General features: G+C 38.4%; 1 protein-coding gene across 2 annotated transcripts in view; it reads right to left on the bottom strand.

Moving 5' to 3' along the window:
• Nucleotides 1–1,602: 1,602 nt before the first annotated feature.
• DECR1 (2,4-dienoyl-CoA reductase 1) overlaps nucleotides 1,603–23,286 on the bottom strand; it is a 44,734-nt gene continuing 23,050 nt past the window's right edge. For both annotated transcript variants that reach the window (XM_046642236.1, XM_046642237.1), the window contains 5 exons: nucleotides 10,132–10,231; nucleotides 5,803–5,875; nucleotides 2,383–2,529; nucleotides 1,874–1,936; nucleotides 1,603–1,771 (listed from right to left, as the gene is read on the bottom strand). In XM_046642236.1, the coding sequence (XP_046498192.1) occupies nucleotides 1,712–1,771; nucleotides 1,874–1,936; nucleotides 2,383–2,529; nucleotides 5,803–5,875; nucleotides 10,132–10,231 (443 nt within the window). In that variant the 3' untranslated portion in view covers nucleotides 1,603–1,711. The remainder of the gene's footprint in view (nucleotides 1,772–1,873; nucleotides 1,937–2,382; nucleotides 2,530–5,802; nucleotides 5,876–10,131; nucleotides 10,232–23,286) is intronic.

The raw sequence follows: 23,286 nt of genomic DNA on the forward strand, positions 1-23,286 counted from the left end.
AAACAAATTCCTCTCATAAAAAACAAAAATTAAATTAAAAAGCAAAAAGCTGAAAATAAATATATCAAAACCCAAAATACTAACAGAAGTTTTCTTTAGGAAGTTAGTTTTTTATTTTTTCTATTCTTTTGTATTCTCACGTTTTCTATAACCATGTTTTAAAAATGAAAAGACAGGAAAGCCCCATCTTTCACTTGTATGTTTTACATTTTACATGAGATTTTTAATTCTTTCATCTCACTTAATCCTCATAACAACCCTGTGAAGCAGATACTATAATCCTGAATTTTATCATGAAGAAAATAAGAAGTGCTAAAACTTATACAAGGTCATTTATAACTACAGGCACTTTTTTTTTCTTATATCACAAGAGGTACTGATAATTTAAAAAAGAAGAAATATGCAGAGAGAGGAGAGGAAAACAAGGTTTAGCGTTAAAGGTAAAATGGAGACTGGGTAGCTGCACTGAGAGAGTGTAAAGAAAAAGTGTAATATCCTAAAATGCCCAGGGAAAGCCACTAGAATTAGCAGTGTCAAGGCCACTTATTCTAATCCTATAACATTACCCATTTATGTACACAATTTAAATGTAATTTATCTACACAATTAACTGCCAAAGTAATAAGGATTTTCATATGTGGCTTATAACACAAAAATTCAAATAGGAAAGTGGATTCCTTTGCAAATTTATTCAGAGGAAGTTAAGATGGAAGTTGGTCCCTTCTCTTGGTAATCTGAGCAATGAGGACAGTCAGTCTAGTGAGCATGTTATGAGTGTCTCCTATGAAAGCAAAAAAGAACATTTTTTAAAATATAAGCTCAAAATCATAATTAGTAGGCTTGAAACTGTAATTTTCTTATTATTTGCCTCTCAGGATGATAAATTAGTCAAATCAAATATGAAATAAAACAAAATTATACACAAAAATATTTTAGAAGCTTTGTTTATCTTCTCTACCCAGAGAAATCTGTTCTTCTTTTAGAGTTAAGATGGAATGCTATCTCCTAGGTGTCACTTTCTCTAAACTCTGGAGACAGAATGGATTACTTCTTCCTCTACAGTATAACACTGCTGGAATAATATTTATCACAATGTATCATAAATAACTATTTATAGGTCTGTCTACCCTGCTAGATAATGAGTTTCAAGAGGGCAAAGGCTGTAGATTATTGGTGTTTTATCCTCAATACCAAATAAAATGCTTGGCTACAAAGTAAGTCCTGGTAAAATTTGTTAGAATTTATATTGAGCTATCTAAAGAAGATAATTCACAAATAATGAAAAGGAAAAATACTAGGAAGGCAGAGTCTATTAAATGTACTGTAGATCCTTTACTTTCTTTTAGGCCCCATCACCATGGGCATCGTTTAATATGTAAGTCAAATGCTACTTCCACCATTAAGTTTCACCTGATTTTTCCAGGTTACAAATATCTGTTCCTTTCTCTGCACTTCCAAGCACTTTTTACCTCTATCAAAACCTTCACTCACTTCCCTCTTATTTTTTAAAATTTTTTGAAGGGACAATATCCCATCTTATTTATCCTTGAATATACAATGCCTACCCTCTACTGGTCTGGCACATAATACAAACCCAATGACTGTTGGTTAACAATTTATTAGACTTGAAAATACATGAAAGATTATAGACAGTTTGTATCATTTCTATTCCTTGACTTTTTCTGTAACCAAAACAAGGGCCAGAGTGGTCTTATGAGCCTTTTGTCTTCCTGATGAGTCCTTCGATTGTGTCCCACTGCTCCTTGGTGACCTGACACAAAAAGAAAAAGTCAATTTAATATGGTTCTTGTATATTTTTAAAGTTTAGTATCCCAGCTGCTCATATTATATTATATACATAAAATCGCGTTACCTTACTCAGACTGTTGAATTCTCCTGAAATAAGTACTTCCTCTCCACCATCAAATCTAATGACCTGAAAAAAAATATTAAAAACTCTGAAACTAACTCCTTTTAAAAACTTTCAGAACTATTAACCATTTTCCCATCCTAACTGGATGGAATACCTCCTTGGCACTTTCAATCAAAGCCCAAATTTTAAAGACAAAACTGATGATTAAACCTAAATTGATTCACCCTCTTCAGAATCCTCTTTCCATCATCTTCACAATTTCAAATTGTACCCAATCTTAAAGGTCATCTTAAAGGCATGTCTAAATAGAGTAATTTGCACTTAATAAAATTAATTTATCAATGAATACATTTAATAAGCTAAACAGTATATATTAATATTTTTATATTATTTACAGCTAAATAAATATTTTAAATCATACTTACATTCAATATTGTCAGGACTGGCTCCACAATATGCCTCCCCCCCAAATCCACCTCCCAAAAGTCAAGGGAAACAACAATGCTTACTGCTCCATTAATCCAAGAAGCATAATCACTACAAAGGAAAGCAGCAAGATTTGCAAGTTCTTCCACAGTTCCTAGCCGACCACAGGGAATTCTGTTGATCATGTCTTTCTCAAATGCTCCAGTTGGGTCAAGACGGCTAAAGGCACCCTTAGAAATTAAGAAAATAGTTAAGTTGCATTTTTTTTAATGCAACCTCTTTCCTATTTAAGAAACAAATTTGCATAAAATAGAATGTTACTATGGCAGCCTGTTCATACCTTAGACCTTGTAAGCAACAGAGAATTTTGCCAAATTCTTCCACATTCACTTTGGCTCAAAACAGGTCATTTTACCTAATACTGAGCTTTAAAAAAACACTAGAAAATGCAACTTTTTTATCTTAGTTCCTTCATTTGTAAAATGAGGATACTGTCTTGGCTACCTCACAAAATTGTTGGAATGTATGAGAAATCAGAAGATCTATAGTCACACACTGTACAATGACTTTTTGGTCAATGACAGACTGCATAGTCTACGGCTGTCCCACAAGATTAGTACTATATAGCCTAGGTGTCTAGTAGGCTATACCATCTAGGTTTGCGTAAGTACTGCAGAGGAAGAGGAAATTTTCCTCTAACCTTCTGGGTTCTTCTGGCTGGTCTAAGAATTAAATTGACATGAGATAGATTAACAGGAGAAAAACAAACAAAAGTTTAATAACATGTACACATGGGAGAAACCCAGGAAAACCAAGTTACTTGCCAAAATAGCTGAAGTCCTCACCTTAAAAACCATCTTCAGGACAGCCACATGCAAAAGATTGAAAATTGACCATTCTTTTTCACCACACACCAAAATAAACTCAAAATGGATCAAAGACCTAAAGATTAGGCCTGAGACAATAAGTCTTTTGGAAGAGAATATAGGCAGTACACTCTTTGACATCAGTTTCAAAAGAATCTTTTCAGACACTATAACTCCTTAGTTGAGGGAAACAATAGAAAGAATAAACAAATGGGACTTCATCAGACTAAAGAGCTTCTTCAAGGCAAGGGAAAACAGGATTGAAACAAAAAAACAGCTCACTAATTGGGAAAAAATATTTACAAGCCACTTATCCGACAAAGGGTTAATCTCCATAATATACAAAGAACTCACACTGCTTAACAACAAAAAAACAAACAACCCGATCAAAAAATGGGCAGAGGACATGAACAGACATTTCTCAAAAGAAGATATGAATATGGCCAATAGACACATGAAAAGATGTTCATCATCGCTAATCATCAGGGAAATGCAAATCAAAACTACACTAAGATATCACCTTACCCCCGTTAGATTGGCAAAAACATCCAAAACCAAGAACGACAAATGTTGGAGAGGTTGTGGAGAAAGAGGAACCCTCATACACTGTTGGTGGGAATGCAAACTGGTACAGCCACTATGGAAAACAGTATGGAGATTTCTCAAAAAGTTAAAAATAGAAATACCCTATGACCCAGCCATCCCATTACTGGGTATCTATCCTAAGAACCTGAAATCAGAAATCTCAAGAGTCCGTTGCACCCCTATGTTCATCGCAGCATTATTTACAATAGCCAAGACGTGGAACCAACCTACATGCCCAGAAACTGATGATTGGATAAAGAAGATGTGGTATATATACACAATGGAATACTACTCAGCCATAAAAAAAGACAAAATTGGCCCATTCACAACAACGTGGATGGACCTCGAGGGTATTATGTTAAGCGAAATAAGCCAGTCAGAGAAAGACGAACTCTATATGACTCCACTCAGAGGTGGAAATTAGTATATTGATAAGGAGATCTGATCGGTGGTTACCAGGGAAAAGGGGGGTTGGGGGAGGGCACAAAGGGGGAAGTGGTGTACCCACAACATGACTAACAAAAATGTACAACTGAAATCTCACAAGGTTGTAATCTATCATAACATTAATAAAAAAAAAAAAACAACCATCTTCAGCTGAAGACAAAAGATGTTGGGGGTCGGTAGAGTCAGAGACTTCAAAGGGAAGGAGGGCAATTCACAGGTAGGTGAAAAGGAGCAAACATTTGGAAAACAAGTGTTTGGCCACACAGAAACAGAAGAACACAGAGGGGAGCCCGACAAACAGGCTTCTCTAGATTCCTCCCTATCTACCACCTAATTCATGTTATGCTAAGGTGATAGCTCACTTCTTCAGACAGATATTTTTTATTTGAATTTTTTAGGCAGGTAAAGGGGAAGTAACAAGAAAAACTTTCTAAGTCTGTTTTTTCGTAAAAATAATCAGCCTAAGGGCTGGCCCAGTGGCATAGTGGTTGGGTTTGCGGGTTCTGCTTTATTAGCCCAGGGTTTTTGGGTTTGGATCCCAGGTGCGGACATACATACGGTTCATCCAGCCATGCTGTGGTAGTGTCCCACATACAAAATAGAGGAAGATTGGCACAGATATTAGCTCAGGGCCAATCTTCCTCACCCCCCCCCAAAAAAAAAATCAGCCTAAAATAATCCTCAGGTTAAAGAGAAACATTTTAGAGTGGCAAATTTTGTTCCCCTTCAGTACACTCTATGATGTTCGCAAAATACAACAATGAAATTGCCTAAGGACACATTTCTCAGAATGTATCCCCATCATTAAGTGACTCCTGACTAAATATTAAAGTAGTCTGAAATATGTACAAGCTTATTTGTGATGGAGGTGGAGGTGCTATTGTCATTTGATTTAGTAAACAAAGAAAAATGACTCAAGTAGGAAATATATAAGAGGAAATTCCTCTTCTCCTTTTTCCTCAAAATAATAGGAAAGGAAGAAAACAAGCATGTAGGAATATTAATTCAAGTAGATCCCAGAGAGAGAAAAAACATAACTAAATCTACCAAATAATTTCTGTCTTCTGTTAATGATGCGAAAGAGCAGACCAAGATAAAGTACGTACAAGCACTGATTAATAAAAACGATTGGATTTTTCTGTACTAGTGTCTGGAAGTCTAGGTGCCAGTTTTCTTCAATGACACATGTATGAGACAGAGCAAGCACTCACTCCGTGTGAGCCCTCCCTGGGCAGGGATAAAGTAGCAGAGACAAAGGGTAGCAACCGGTTCCGATTCTGGTTCCATCAGTGCTTGCTAGGGAGTTTCTGTACTTTGACTTTCTTTAGATCTCTTTAAAACTATATGCCTGTTATTTGTGTATAACTCATATACCTACTGCTAGACTATAAGCTCCTTGATGGCAAGCACTTTGTCACAAATGTTTTGTACCTTTCTCAGTATTTCTGCATACAGTAGGCACTCAGTAAATATAGGTTAAACAGATAAATAAAATGCTCCAAACTCAGGCATCCCTGGAAAGTCCTAAACAACAATCAGAATATATCTATCACTGTTTCATTCTTTAATCATTCACAATGTGATAATAAGCAAACTAAAACTTACTTTGGTTTTTATAGGACCCGGTTGAATCACATTGAATCGCATTCCATATTTACCCCATTCAGCTGCAAGAGATCTAAAAATTAAAATAAACATAGATGCTAAAATATTACACTATATGTTAAAAATAATAATAACCAAAAGTACCGGCATGCTTACTCCATGCCAGAGACTACAACCCCAACACGCAGGCAGTATTATTATTCCCCCATGTTACAGACAAGGAAACTGAGTCACAGAGAGGTTAAATTATTTGCTGTGGGTCATATGGCTAGTGAGTCAACCTTAAGTGGTCTACCTCCAGACTTTGTGCCCTTAATTACTCTGCTACACTATCCTCCATCTACATTTTAGGGTCCTTAATCACTATGCTATACTACCCACTATTCACATTTTAGAAGCAAGTCCAATATCAATACATATTTTCAGAGTAGGTTTCATTACTTAGCACAAAAAAGTGAGAGACTCATGCCCCTCCTCCACATTTTCTGGAGTTTGTGCATTTATGAAGCTCAATATAACTTTATTTACAGAGCACGTGATTACAATTTTGCAATATCACAAGTGGTCTAATTGAGTAAGAGATGATTACATAGAGAGTTCAAACATTAACCACATCCATGTTTAACTAGGTTTTAATAGAATTGTTGAACTGAGCTTGAGAGGAATAGGAACCTGACAAAATCTTACTAAATGCCCTGAAGGAAAATGTGACACTAAGGGCAGACATGGAAACTTGAAGCCTACTTGACAGATAGGTCTAACTTTTATTATCTAAACTTACTTTAAGAATTTATATTTGTATGTATACTTGTGTGTATATACCTAATCTAGTTTCAGAAAACAACTTATGGTAACTCAAAAGAATACATAAGATGCAAATAAAGAAGAGGGGGCAGAGGAAAGGGAGAGGGAAAGGGCCAGGAGGGAAACAGAAGGAGTAGAGAGAGAGAGATGGAGGGAAGGAGGGAAAGAGGAAGGAAGGAAGGAAAAGAAACAAGGATAAGGAAATATAAAGGAGCCAGGAATGAAGCCAATACCTAAATGTATTGTGACATTCCATATAATTGTAATAGACAGTTTACAAATTTGTATCTACTCTTTCCATGACACCATGCAAAAAAGGTAAGCCTAATCATTTACACAATTCGCAGCGCCCACAAGGAAAAAGCAAGCTAATTTCTCTGAAGAAGCACAATTGCTTCTGACAAAAAAAATTTTTTCCAAGACGACTTATAAAAGGAAAATTATCTAATATAATAATGTCCTTAAGATACTGTATCCTTTCAATAGATACAAAGGGATAAGTTTAATGTGATATCCATTAATTTGGCCTGACAGCATCAATTCAAAGGCCAATACAGTAAAACCAATTCTACAGGATAGGGGGCATGTGCTCTAAGCAGTCTGTTAATCTGACTTAATCCACAGGTGCATTTTAGAGAAATGGGTGGCCTACATCTCTTTCAGGCAAATCATACTAAAAATTGCTTCTCTATGTGATGCTTTTGGCAGAGTTCATGACAATACCTACCCTGGGCATGTACTTGTAGTGCACCTACTCCAAATTGCTAGGGAAGCAGTAACTTCATATCTTACAAGAATTACAAAGCTGAACAGAGTATATAGCATCCTCTGAAAAACCGAGCAATCTATTAAGGAAATCTACCTAGAGGAAAAGTCATCCCAACTCTGCTCAGAGGTGACCAGATAAATGTGTTCCAGTGCTAGCTCTCGTTAAACCAGCTTACATTCTGAAGAACTATTGCAACATGATAAGGAATCCACCTCACTGGCTTGCCCTGCATGTTAAGATGCTAAACACAATATACTAGATATATGTTAGCCATTATTGTTCTTCTACCAACAGATGTTTATTGTGTACTTCCTAGGCGCCAACACTCCATAAATGCAGTTTACCCTCAAATAAAAAAAGGTAGTCCCTGCTCTCAAGTGCAGTCCCTCTCTCTCAAGAGGTCAGTTTAGTTGTATAATGAACTAGCTACTATACTGGGAGTTACATAATGTGTGTCACAGCTGCTTAAAGGGAGAAGTACCTAAGTCTACTGAGAGTGAGAGGGAAGGCTTCCTTGAGCAGGTGATAGTTGAGTTGACATTTGAAGAAGGATTGGGGCTTTGTTATGGGAGGCAAGGGGAAAGAAAAGAGGACGGAAAATAATAGAAGGTAGGACAGAGAAAGAAGACAGCCCAGGCATATGGGCCAGTATGAGTAAAGGACACTGGCGCAAACAACATGCAGCATTTGGAGACCTACAAGGCCTCATCTGGTACAATGGTGTACTATAAAGTATGAGACAAGAGTCGATGGGGACTCAGGCTGGAGAGGAAGGTACACATTTATTGACCATCTACTATGTGCAATACACTACATAAGAATACAAAAAAAAATTAAAAAGCAGCACAAAACCACAGTCCTTAAAGGACATGAAATTGAAAGCTTTAACAAGATTCAAAGGTCCCAACAAAACAAATATTGATATTGGACAACTGGTGCCAAAACAGTCAAGTTCCAACCTCTTATTTCCAATACCATCTGACCTTCAAAAAGGTAACTATCTCTATTCAGACTAAGATTCAACTTCTGAGTAAAGTAACATGTCTTTTTATCTCAAACAAATGTGTATTACTGATTTAAATGTTAAAAAGTACTTTGAGACTACTGGAAAAAAAGAATAATTGTGCAGTTTAGAAAGCAGTGAGCACCAGCTATGGACCAGATGCTGCTAAGCAATGAATATAGAAAGATACATAAGCTTTGGTCCCTTTCCTCACAGAACTCACATTCTATGAGGAAGTCAGATAGCTTTAATGATATGTTAAAAAGCAGTCTATCATGCCCTTCTCTGTGCCCCTACTATATATTGGTACATGACCTTCATTTTAGACTACATAACACTGGATGGCATTTATTTATTAGTGTATTAGTCTTCTCACTAAACTGGAGTAAACAAAGTTTTAAGGGAACACAAAGTAGAGGATAATTAATTCTGTTCCAGACAAATGGGAGAAAATATCCCAGAGTAGGCGATATGATGAGAGCCTTGAAAGTAGGAAAATTATCACAGCAATTTCCAATAGGAGCATAATCCAGGCATAGAAATATGAAAATGCATGGTACCTTTAAGGAAATATGGACCAGTCTAGTGGAAATTAAAGCACAGGGGTAATGATATAAGAATACAAGCTCAGGTGAGGATGAGGACTCTCCTACTTCTACCACTATTCTATCCCTGATACCTAGCACAATAAAAGGCACACAATGAATATTTACCAAATAAATCAATGAATAAACAAAGGCCAGGGATAAGTCTATTTAGAATGTGATACTGAGTTTCAGTTTTTATTCCAAAGAGTTAACAAAAAAATGATCTAAGGTTTTTTATCTAGGGAGTATTATAAACAGATACATACTTTTAGAAAGATAACTCTGGTAGGAAAATTGATTAAAAAATAAAGAAGGAAGTAAGCCACGATGAGAACCTACATTACAACAAAGACAGTGGAAAAGGCCAATGGGGAACAGGTTAAAAAAAGCAATCATATGCTGCTGAGAAAAGGCCACAGGACCTGGCAAGTGGTCACTGGTCTATGTTAGTCCTATTAATCTTGCAGAGTAGGTACAATAAAAGGATGAAGGTGTGTTTAAGAGAGGTCGGGGGGGGGGGGTGGGGCTGGCCCCGTGGCCGAGTGGTTAAGTTCGCGCGCTCCGCTGCAGGCGGCCCAGTGTTTCGTTGGTTCGAATCCTGGGCGCGGACATGGCACTGCTCATCAAACCACGCTGAGGCAGCGTCCCACATACCACAACTAGAAGAACCCACAACGAAGAATATACAACTATGTATCGGGGGCTTTGGGGAGAAAAAGGAAAAAATAAAATCTTTAAAAAAAAAAAAAAAGAGAGGTCAGGGGTGGCACTAGTAGATACATGGGAGGGAAAAAAAAAGCTGTAGTCCTGTGCTATCTAATGTGGTAGCCACTAGCCATATGCAGGTACTTAATTTTAATTTTAAAATACTTAAAATTAAATAAAATTTAGTTTCTCATTCACAGTAGCCACAATTCAAGGGTTCATTGGCCACATGTGGCTATTGGATAACGCAGATTTATAGAACATTTCCACCATTGCAGAAAGTTCTATTGGACAGTGCTGCTATAGACTTATCCAGGAGATAGAATGTCTGTCTTCAGGTTAATCCAAATTAATCTGTTTTACTTTTCTCTGGATAGAGACCAGAATGCAGGAATTTAGTTCCATGAGTTACCAAAGTACATTATTTATCTTTAGCGACAAGATTAACATAGTATACTCACTTGTTCATAGCTTCCACTCCTGCTTTGGCAGAAGCACTTGGTACTACAAAACCTGACCCAGTCTCAGCATAAATGGTTGTAATAGCAAGAAATGCTGCTCCTAAAAATTTAAAGGATATAGTAATTAACAACACGGTTAAATCAATTCACATCAGGAAAACATGATTTACAAGAATGGAATCTGATTCAAGAGAGTTTAGCAAAACGTGAACATTTTTTAAAACTTCAGTAGCCCTAAATTAAACAGAGAGTAATCTAATAAAATTGCTACATCTTGCTAGTAATCTTACTGACATTTAGGATGGCCCAGCCTGTGCTTACTTGGGATTCTATACCAGGTGAGTCAACATCAAAGCCCAAATCTCAGAGGCATGGCCCTATAACACCCTGCATAATCAGCTGGACAGGCTCTCTAATAACTAAGTGCCCACTTAACTAAAAGTAAGTCAGAATCAAAACTAAATTAGCAGGGACTTCTGCTTCCAGCCATGATGGACATGCCATACTCCTGTAAACATCAAGAAAACAGTGTAAAATATATGATACAACTATTTTCAAATACTATACAATAGACAGGGAAGGACAATGATCCCTGAGAAAGAAAACAAATGAAATGAGCCCTAAGATTACCCTAGATTTTTGCCCAAAGGTACTATAGGTATACTATATACTGTACTATATACTATGTACTATATACATACACATACTACATACTGTAGTATACATTATATACTATACACATATACTATATAGACTGTGGCATAAGGAGGAGGAATACAAGCAAAATATGGCATTTTCACTGAGCTGAGTAGAAAGAGATCAGAGTTTGGGGAGGCTGAGGAATTTGTGAGGAAAGTTCTCCCAAGGAGGAAAGTATACAGAAATAGAGCTCCACAGACCTGCATAGTCTCTCCTTGAGTCTTTGCCCAAATATCTAGCTGTACCTGTTTAGGGTGGAATTCCATGAGGCCAGGCAAAGAACCACTGCCAGGGAGCTGTAGGCTGAACAATCCCCAGAGCTCACATAGGGCTGGGAGATAAGTGAACTTTAAGCAGCTTCGTTGAACATCCAGGGCTTTCAAGTGTAGAGTTCAGAAAGGCCATGCCTTAGTAGGAGGGTTAAATTAACCCCAAAGTAAAGGATAGACTCATCAGAATAAAGTTTAAAAATGAACATTGAAATGATTGAGTTGATCCACAAGTAACTTAACTGTTTGCCAAAACAAAACTCAACATAGTTCAAAGGAAAATTAAAATACACACAAGCCTGTGCACACACACACGCACACTCAACAACATGACATTCACAGCATGCAGTCAAAAATTACTACACATAAAAAGACACAGAAAGGGACCGGCTCGGTGGCCAAGTGGCTAAGTTCATGTGCTCCGCTGCAGTGGCCCAGGGTTTGGATCCTGGGCACGGACATGGCACTGCTCGTCAGGCCACGCTGAGGTGGTGTCCCACATCCCACAACTAGAAGGACCTGCAACTAAGATATACAACTATGTACCAGGGGGTTTGGGAAGTAAAGCAGGAAAAAAAAAAAAAAAGATTGGCAACAGTTGTTAGCTCAGGTGCCAATCCTTAAAAAAAAAAAAAAAACAAGGAAGATTGGCAACAGTTGTTAGCCTAGGTGCCAATCTTTAAAAAAAAAAAGACACAGAAAGATAACCAGGAGGAAGATCAGTTAATAGAAAGTCTCAGAAATGACAAAGAAGATAGAATTAGCAGATAAAGACCTTTAAAATGACAGCATAAATATGCCTAAAAATTTCAAGGAAAATGAGTATAATGAGAAAAATGAAAAACACAAAAGTAGAACCAAACAGAATTTCTAAAGCTAAAAAATACAATACCCAAAATGAAAAATTAAATGAATGGGATTAGTTGCCAAAGAAACGATGCATGCTCTTAAACACATAGCAGTATCAACCATTCAAAATGAAGGACAGAAGCAGAAGGAAGTTGAGAAAAAAAGAAAAAGAACAAAGCCTCAGTGAGCTGTGGAACAATATCTAGCATGCTAACATATGTATAATTGGTGTCCCAGAAGAAAGGGGTAGAAAAATTACTTGGAGAAATAAAGGCTGAAAATTTTCCACATTTGGCAAAAACTATAATCTATAGATCCAGGGAGCTAAACAAATCCCAAGCAGGATAAATACAAAGAAAACCATACCAAGACATATAATAATCAATCACTCAACACCAGTGATAAAGAGAAAATCTTAATAGTGACCAGAGGGAAAATAATATAAATAAGGGAACTAAGATAAAAATATTCATTGAGATCATCAGAAATAATGTTAGCTAGAGAATAATGGAATGGTATCTAAAGGTGCTGAAAGAAAAAAAATCTGTCAACCCTGAGTTCTGTACACAGTGGAAATATCCTTCAAAAATGGAGGTGGTATTTTCTGACAAACAAAAGCTGAAAGAATCCACTGCCAGCAGTCCTGCACTACAAGAAATACTGAAGAAAAGTTCTTCAGGCAAAATGAAAACGATACTAAATAGAAACTCAGATCTTAGATGGAATGATGGATGTCAAAATGGTAAGTGTGTCAATAAACATATAACATTTTTTCTTGTTTTCTTTAGAAAATAATTGACTATATAAACCTATCCAAAAAAGTGACACCAAATGTGTGTAATCAGCTGTAGTAGTTTCTCAATAAATTGAATGAATGAATGAAAGTTTAAAATAACAATTTTTAGCTCCTGAGAAATCAGTGATTTTTCTACTACTTATTTAGCCGTAACACTGAATAAGATAATACTGTAAATTTAATATTTGCGAAAGGATCAAAATACATATTTTATAAAATAGTACATACTTTAAGAAATTTAAAGGACTACAAGTTTGAAGGACTACAATGAAAATAGTCTGAAGAAGAGTCAGATAAACTTTTTTTCTCCTCACGTATTTAGTTTCTCTTTCCTTCTCCATTTTCCAGAGCAGAAACAAAACTCAGATGGACAAGGGGGTAGAAGAGAGGGCAGAAGTACCATTTTGAGGATACAAGAAATAAGACTGGTTATGTTACTCATTATGGTAACTCCTTTTATATATCAAACTCAGCCTTTCAGATCGCTGAAAATTATGTTGCTTCCAAAATCACTCTGCGAAAGAGGAGGGATGTAGAACATTAGTGTACCCCATTAAAGCACACTGTCAACAGATGCTAACTGCATCATTTCTAGAGCAAAATTATAAAAACAACTTTAAAAAGTGCCAATTACTAATACAAAGCAAAAGCTCCAGTAGAAAGTGCTCTATCTTCTGATTCAGATTTAACAGAAATGTTTATCGAGGGAGAGGAGTTAGGCCATTATTATATAATTCAGATACTGAAAATGAAAGATATTGTCTTCTCTGTCTCCCTTTAGGTTTTACTTCCTCAGCCTAGAAGATGTGGGTAGCCCACTGTTTAGAATGAGATATGCTGCTTTTAATTCTCCCCAGGTATAAAAAGGAGGTAAAAATTTGAAATTATACTGTTCCAATAGGGTGACTGCTGCATGGTGAAACAATACAGCTGGACTTCAAAAAACGAACAGTGGTGCTGAAAGTTCAAAGTAAAGAATTCTCAGATTCCCAGGGTTAGCCACAGACATATTTTTCTTTTTGTAGAAAGGCCAATTATTTAAATTAGAATAATTATTTAACCTATAGAAGAGGTTTGGAAACAGCAAATTTCTAACATCCCTGTGCAGACAACAGAAACGAATCTGTTACTTAGTAAGGTCAAGTAAAGGAGAAAGGCAGCAATGGATGAAATAAGTATTATGCTAGCTCAGGCTTCATTATTTCAAAATGGGAAAAAATAGTAACAAAGAAATACTAAAAATCACTCTATTACAAATGATAAAATATGTGTAAGAATATGTTCCAATTTCAAAAGGAGACTCAAAAGCTCTAAAACGTGGTTTCAACCCAAATTATGAAAATTAAAATAATAAACAATTTCAGCTTCAATGACCAACAAAGGTGGAATAGTGTAAAGACACCTGGGCTTAAATATTGATTCTACTATTTACGAGCTATGTAGCTGTGTGACCTTGACCACTTCCCTCCTCTAGCCCCCAGATTTACCATCTGCAAAACAGGAAAATAGGGAGTGTCCAGAAAATGTCATTAAAGTCTAGGATTACTTATTAATTAACTGTTGCTGTTGATTCCACCTACTACTCTTTTGCCCTCATACAAAAAGCCCCATTTTGAAACTGATAATATCCAGCTTTTTAACCACCATCTGTAACTTCAATTGATGTTATCTTTGGCTTCCCAGCTACTCTGCCACTTTCATTGAAATCTGATTCCTGGCCTTAAACGTACAAAAATATCTGTATACACATCTCAAACCCAACTTCTGCCATCATCCTGGTAGATTTCACCATCCAGGTAGACAAGATCATAAATCTTACAGCTGCATGATCTCATCTCCAATAGACTTCACTGCTCCCCAATTTAGCCACAACCTGAGCTTTGTCATTATTCCAAAACACTGAATACAGTGCCTCACTCTTGTTTCTGTCCTTCTAGTTCTCTCCCACGCTCATGCTGCATGTGCTCTTTGAGATCTCACTACAAAATTCTGAGTGCTTTACCTCCCATATTCTTTAGGATTATAATTTCCACCCCCCCCCCAGACTAACTTGTTTATTTACAGCCTAGACTACTACATGAATTAATCACTCAACTCCTAGCCACCACATTCTCTCAAGACGTCCACCCTGCAAACTCTCAATACAAAAATGGCTTTTTCACTCTTACACACAGGGAATTTTAATACTGTTACAAACTGTGGGTGAATGCCATTGGAAAGATGCACCTGTAATTTCACCAGGGCAAACGACAGCTCGATTGTGTGTTTAGGAGGTACAAGGAGTTCACTGTTGTCTTATGTGTAATGTAATGCCTGGAGCTATTATTTGCAGTTTTTTCTTTTTTTCTTTTTTTTGAGGACGATTAGCCCTGAGCTAACTGCTGCCAATCCTCCTTTTTTAGCTGAGGAAGACTGGCCCTGAGCTAACATTTGTGCCCATTTTCCTCTACTTTATATGTGGGATGCCTACCACAGCATGGCTTGACAAGGGGTGCCATGTCTGTACCTGGGATCCAAACTGGCAAACCCTGGGCCACCAAATCGGAATGTGCAAACTTAACTGCTGCGCCACCAGGGTGGCCCCCTATTTGCAGTTTTAAGTCTTCTACTATTACTGCCAGAAATTAATCTTACTGACAATCATAGAAAAAAACTGCACTTCTCTATCTTCTTGATGAGGGCACAGAGGACCCTGTCTCTCAGCCACTTTTTGATAACAGCCCAGATTAAATTTAAATCTAAAAATCATCAATGCTCTAACAAGTTAGTCAAAGGAGGATTATGTAACTTAAAAAAATAGAATAACTCTTCTTAAAAGAATATTATGGGGGCTGGCCCCGTGGCATAGTGGTTAAGTTTGGCATGTTCCATTTCAGCAGCCCAGGTTCAATTCCCGGGCACGGACTTATACCACTTGTCAGCAGCCATGCTGTGGTGGTGACCCACATATAAAATAGAGGAAGACTGGTACACGTGTTAGCTCAGGGCAAATCTTCCTCAGCAGGAAAAAAAAAAGAATATTATGGAGGAACCTAACATTTTCTTTAATAGCTAACACTTACTGAGCACTAGTCTGGGCCTGGCATTGTTCTTAACACTTTAAAGGCACTAGCTCATTTAATCATCACAGCAATCCTAGGAGGGAGATTCTATTACTATCCTCACTTTACAGAAGATGGCATTGTTCTTAACACTTTAAAGGCACTAGCTCATTTAATCATCACAGCAATCCTAGGAGGGAGATTCTATTACTATCCTCACTTTACAGAAGAGACTGAGGCACAGACAGGTAACTTACCCAAGTTCACATGACTATTGGCAGTATAACCAGGATTGGAACCAGGCAGGTTGGTTTTAGAGCCCACTCTTAACCAATTTCAGTCATGTAAAATTGCCTCTCCAAAAAATTTCCAACTATGTAATTTAAAAGAAAAAGAGATTCCTTTCCAAAATTTCCAAATCATGTTACCTTTACATTATCTTCACAAAACACCAAAGTAAGGTGCATGGTTGCTACAAGAAATTTTAACAAATGAAGTTGAAATGTTCCATTAAACTAGCAAGACAACTCTAGCAAGAATTGATTTTAAAAGGAAACCAATGCTGCCCTAATAAATTCCAACTGATGACTAGAAATGTGTTTTTAAACATTGTTCAAATGCACTCACTGTTCTAAGGAAGGACTGGACACAATACACAGAATCGTACCCATATGGTTCTTATATACTTTAAAATCTAGACAGCATATAACTTGTACTCACACTACTGACAAATAAGAAAGCCTCATTCTATTCCTGCTCTACCCTTCCTGAAACAAGGTACATTGTCTTCCATAACAACTGATTTTGTCAAAAGACTGATCGCCATCTTTTTCTCCCTAATAGTAAAGCTGACAGGCACAACTGAAGTGTTAAATTTGCCCTCAATTCACCTTGATTTTGTAGGTCTCAAAAACGTTTCATTTTATAAACAAAGTATCACTTTTGTGCTTAGTGAAAAGTTAGGAACTGGCGGGGAGAGGAGCAGAGAAAGGGTGGAAAGGGCTTGCAGGTGGGGCAGAAGTAATGCATCCTGATGGGTAAAAGCATTTCTGATCTTGATGGACGGGGGAAAAGGAGACTTACAAACACCGCACAATAACAAATAGCCTGTTTTTAAATGCTACCGTGTGCATGATAGCCTCTGAACAGGGCATCCTTCATTGAGGTGTGGAACTAAAGTTGGGCATGATGATTCTGTGTGGCTTAGGGAAAAATGACTCTAGTCAGAGTATATGTAAAAGAACAGTCAAAGAAGGGGTGGTTATGGAAAGAAAGTGAGATTGGACAGGCTGAGGACACTGGATGATGGAGGATGAAGGGAAAGTAACTCGCCAAGTACAATATGAAAGGATTAGAAATAAGAACGTTTTAAAATTTATTTTTGTGTTTGCAGTTCATACATTATGTAGTCTAGGACAGCAAGAGCATTAAAAACCTTGAGTTTTGGGATAATTTATTATAACAGCTGCATGAACAATATAAAGTATTTTACCAAAGCTTTCAAATGTTTTTCCTATCTGTTGACCAAAAGGATCTTGTCTTTTTTAAAATCTTTCTTTAGTTGGTAAACTATTTATATTAACTCTTTTCTTCCTCTAGCAAGGAGGCTCCTGGTAAGATTACTTTCGGCATACTTCCAATGACACCCATCTATCCACAATCCCCTCTACAGGCATTTCTTAATTATTTTCTTTTTTTCCTTCATTTTACATGATTAATCTGCCTAGACAGTGACCGTGAAATGGAGGACGAAGGAGTTAGTTTCCCTGGATTAGGATGAAACTGTGCCTGTACACACAAGGTTAATGTGGGAAACAAAGTAACCAAAGTTTCCCAGCTTGCCTTGCAGAACAGCAGGAGGACAGCTTCTAAGGCGGTAGCTTGCTGACAGCCTTCTGCCTAAACATCTCGCAGGAACATTGAGAAACTACAATGACCGACTATAAGCTTTACACATCACAGACTAAAGATCTACCGCACGCAACATATAGGAATCCCACCCCCGCAAATTTGCACATGCGGCCCATGAAGAAATATGAAACACAGTCAGCCCAGTGCAGAGGACTCTTAGAACTTCAGCCCCCAAGGCCACATGCTCCCCTCTCATTTTATTCTCACAGTGTGCTTTGGAAAAACCCTTAGAACTGCATGTAGGCAAGCTAATCTGTAACTGGTAGAAAGAATAACTTGTTAGAAGAAAATTTATGTCCTCTGCCCAAACTGTTCCTTCTGTCCCAGTTAAGGAAGTAACTGAGATTTTCTCTCAGATTCCTCAGGAATGTTGCATTCAGCAGATGTGCTATGGAGAAGCGCCAAATGTTCTGTGGTCATCCATCACCTGACACTCCTGAGCCCCCTCCTCACCCCTGTTTGCCTTATATAAGTCATTTCCAAATCAGTTCCCTTTAAGATGGGGTTTTTTTTTTTAGGACATTAGTCCACCATCTTCCAATTCACTAGCTTATTAAAGTTCTTTCTCTACCACCGCCAGCTTGGCCTTTTATCTCGTGGCGAACAGATGGAGCCCTGGCTCAGTATCAACCTTTCACTTTTTCCGTTTTTCCAACACAGGCCCCATATGGTTCAAACTTCCTTGGGCTGCTTCTGACTATCCCCTGCTCTTAGATTCCCTGAAGCACTGAAAATTATTTCCACCAAATTCTTTAAAGTATCCAGGGTATCATATGTTCATTCATATGCATTGGAACATGTACCTTTGTAAAGCAATTTATATTTTTCATGAAGCTTTTGTATCTAACACCTTGTTTTCTTACTAAATATTGGAGTAGTAATTAACTATCCAATCTGTTTTACAGCTGAGAAAGCTGAGTAGTGGTAAAAATACCATGACTCACCAATTACCCAAGTATCACACTAGGTGACCATGACTTAAACTAAACTATGGTTCCTTCTTTTTTCCCACTAGACCACTTAAAACGATGAAAAAAATTACGTAAAACATCAAGTTAAACAGTGATAGTTAACACTTATTAGGTATTTAATAAACTATAGTTTCTCATCTGTAAAAGTGAGAGTTAAAAACATCTACCCCATCTATTAAAAAAGACTAACTCCGTGCCTCAGTTTCCACCCACAACTATAAACGGGAATAAAATAGCACTTACCTTACAGAGTCATTGTAAGTTATTAAATGAGTTAATAAATTTTTAGCTCTTAGAACAAAACCTGATACAGAATAAGCACTCAACAAATGTTAGGTGTTAAAAAAAATGTGGAAAGGGGAGGGGATCCAAGATGGCGCCGTGAGTAGTCCTCTTTGTCTCTCCCCCTTCGAGTCTACAATTATTTGGAGACTTATCGCTTAACAAAGGATATCCAGACAGCATCTCAGGACGTCTGAGATACCCACGCGACTATACATCGGAAGGCGGATGGACTTTCCTCCCGGAGGATGTGGAAATAGGTGAAAACTCTCCGACCCCAACCGAACAGCCTAGTACCCACAAGTGGCTTTCTTCCAATGGACGCCCCCAGAAGATCAACACACATCTAGGGCAGGAGCGGGCACACAACAGAGGAGCGACGGTGGAAACAGGTGACCAGAACCCTACCTAAACCCCCCGCAATTACTCCTAAACGCAGAGGGAAACTTTGGAGTTGCACACCTGGGCCCGCGGGGAAAGTCTCTCCCCGCCATTGGCGGGGAGATCCTGCCTGGTGTTCACGGCTCCCGGAGGGTCCCAGAGAGAGTTGCTGAGGGTACGGAGGTCTCCCGGCTGCCACTGCCGGCACAGTGGGGCTAGGGATTGCCAGAGATCTCCGAGTGGACTGGGGCTGGGTGAAGCTCCAGAGGCCCGCTCTGCACCCCGGAGGGGAAGCTCCAGAGTTCTGCCCGGGCAGCAGACAGAACTCTCTGTCTGCCATTAGCGGAGGGGCCACGCCCAGCATCCACAATACCAGGAGGGTCCCGGAGAGGAGACTATTAGGCAGGGTAGCAGCTGACCAGCTACCACTGAAATCAGGATCTCCGGCTATCCCCCCAAGACAGGGCAAAGGGCTCCCTAAGTTCCTGGGGAACAGGACTGGGGCTGGGGGGAGTCCCAGCGACCCAGCTCCATAGCCTAGGGGGAAACCCTACAGGCTCACAGCAGCCTCAGGGAAAGCCTCTGCACAGCACCAGTAGAAAGCACCCAGCCGGCAGCCACAAGGCTGGAAGACCCCAGGACAAAAGCAGCATAGCTAGGTGAACTAACCACAGACTGTAGAAGATGCCAATAGCTCTCCTGCGACCCATAGTGGACAAGTGAGATTTTGTGGGTGCCAACAGCAACGGAGCGACAAATATAAGTGACCCCACCCCTGGCCGCTGGAAAAGCCCATAACACCGTTGCAGACCCCAAGGAGGGAGCACATCTAGGTGGGCTGCAACAGTAGACACCAGCAGCCTGAAGCCCCCCTGTGACGGCCCCCATGGCAGAGGAGGGAATCCAAAGGACCACTGTGACTACGAGGAGGGGCCCAGGCCCAGTTAGCAACTGCGGACAGGGTTCCTGGTTGGTGCAGTATAAACAGCTGCTCCCCCAGCGCAGCAGCTGAAACAAGTGAAAGGAGCAACTAAACTCTATCTCCATGCGGAGGCACAAATCAACAACATCAAGCAATATGAAAAAATACATTAAATCTCCAGAACAGAAAGAAAATAACAAAGACACAGAAAACAATCCCAAAGAAAATGAGATATATAACCTAAATGATGATGACTTCAAAACAGCCATCATTAAAATACTCAATGAGTTAAGAGACAATTCTGACTGACAACTCAAAGAGTTCAGGAGCTATGTCACAAAAGAGTTTGATACGATAAAGAAGAACCAAACAGAAATATTGGAAATGAAGAACACAATAGAGGAGATTAAGAAAAATCTAGATGCTCTGAACAGTAGGGCCGATAATATGGAGGAAAGAATTAGCAATTTGGAAGATGGCAATATAGAATTGCTGCAGGCAGAGGAGGAGAGAGAAGCAAGACTAAAAAGAAATGAAGAAACTCTCCGAGAATTATCAGACACAATTAGGAGATGCAACGTAAGGATTATAGGTATACCAGAGGGAGAAGAGAAGGAGAAAGGGGCAGAAAGCCTATTCAAAGAAATAATGGCTGAGAGCTTCCCAAATCTGGTGAGAGAGATGGATCTTCAGGTGACAGAAGCCAACAGATCTCCAAACTTTATCAATGCAAGAAGACCAACTCCACCGCATATAGTAGTGAAGCTAGCAAAAGTCAACGACAAGGAGAAAATACTAAGGACAGCCAGGCAAAAGAAACTAACCTACAAAGGAACCCCCATCAGGCTATCAGCAGATTTCTCAGCAGAAACTTTATAGGCTAGAAGAGAGTGGAATGATATATTAAAAAATCTGAAGGACAAAAATCTACAGCCGAGAATTCTCTACCCAGCGAAAATATCCTTCAAATACGATGGCAAAATAAAAACTTTCCCAGATAAACAATAATTAAGGGAGCTCATTGCCACAAAACCTCCTCTTCAGGAAATCCTCAGGAAAACCCTCATTCCTGAAAAATCCAAAAAAGGAAAGGGGCTACAAAACCAAGAGCAGAGGAGATAAGTAGAAGGACAACAACAGAGAGTAGCAGCTCTTCATCAGAACAGATTAAACCACGGGATGAGAAACAAAGGAAATTGAAGAAAACCGGAAAACAAGACACAAAATGGTAGTGGTAGGCCCCCACATCTCAATAATCACTCTAAATGTAAATGGATTGAACTCCCCAATCAAAAGACACAGAGTGGCAGGGTGGATCAAAGAACAAGATCCAACAATATGCTGCCTCCAGGAAACACACCTCAGCCCCAAAGACAAACACAGACTCAGAGTGAAGGGATGGAGAACAATACTCCAAGCTAATAATGAACAAAAGAAAGCAGGTGTCGCTATACTAATATCAGACAAGGTAGATTTCAAGGCAAAACAGATAAAGAAAGACAAAGAGGGACAGTATATAATGATAAAAGGGACTCTCCACCAAGAAGACATAACACTTATAAATATATACGCACCCAACACAGGAGCACCAAAATTTGTAAAGCAACTCTTAATAGAACTAAAAGAAGACATCAACAACAATACAATAATAGTAGGGGACCTCAACACACCATTAACACCAATGGACAGAACATCCAGACAGAAAATCAACAAGGAAATAATAGAATTAAATGAAAAATTAGACCAGATGGACTTAATAGATATATATAGAACACTTCATCCAAAAACAGCAGGTTACACATTCTTCTCAAGTGCACATGGAACATTCTCAAGGATTGACCATATTTTGGGAACCAAAGCAAACATCAATAAATACAAGAGAGCTGAAATAATATCAAGCATCTTTTCTGATCATAATGCTATTAAACTAGAAATCAACTACAATAAAAAAGCAGAGAAAGGTGCAAAAATGTGGAGACTAAACAACACGCTTCTCAACAAACAATGGATCATTGAAGAAATCAAATTTTATCTGGAGACAAATGAAAACAAGAACACGACATACCAAATCATTTGGGATGCAGCAAAAGCAGTCCTAAGAGGGAAATTCATCGCAATACAGGCTCACCTCACTAAACAAGAAAAAGCTCACATAAGCAACCTCAAACGACACCTAACAGAACTAGAAAAAGAAGAACAAACAAAGCCCAGAGTCAGTAGAAGGAGGGAAATAATAAAAATAAGAGCAGAAATAAACGATATTGAAACAAAAAAGACAATAGAAAGGATCAATGAAACAAAGAGTTGGTTCTTAGAAAGAATTAACAAAATTGACAAACCCCTAGCCAGACTCACCAAGAAAAGAAGAGAGAAATCGCAAATTAATAAAATTAGGAATGAGAGAGGAGAAATCACAACAGATACCAATGAAATACAAGAGATCATAAGAGAATACTATGAAAAACTATATGCCAACAAATTGAACAACCTGGAAGAAATGGACAAATTCCTAGACTCCTACAATCTCCCCAAACTGAATCAGGAAGAAATGGAGAATCTGAATAGGCCAATCACAAGTAAGGAAATAGAAACGGTAATCAAAAACCTCCCCAAAAATAAGAGTCCAGGACCAGACGGCTTCTCTGGAGAATTCTACCAAACATTCAAAGAAGACTTAATACCTATTCTCCTCAAACTGTTCCAGAAAATTGAGAAAGATGGAGTACTCCCTAACACATTCTATGAAGCAAACATCACTCTGATCCCCAAACCTGACAAGGACAACACAAAGAAGGAGAACTACAGGCCGATATCACTGATGAACATAGATGCAAAAATCCTCAACAAAATTTTGGCAAACCGAATACAGCAATACATCAAAAAGATTATACACCATGATCAAGTGGGATTTATACCAGGGACACAGGGATGGTTCAACATCCGCAAGTCAATCAACATGATACACTACATCAACAAAATGAAAAACAAAAACCACATGATCATCTCAATAGATGCAGAGAAAGCATTCAACAAG

The sequence above is a fragment of the Equus quagga genome, chromosome 16 (genome assembly GCF_021613505.1).
Source record: "Equus quagga isolate Etosha38 chromosome 16, UCLA_HA_Equagga_1.0, whole genome shotgun sequence".
Taxonomy (NCBI): Eukaryota; Metazoa; Chordata; class Mammalia; order Perissodactyla; family Equidae; genus Equus; species Equus quagga.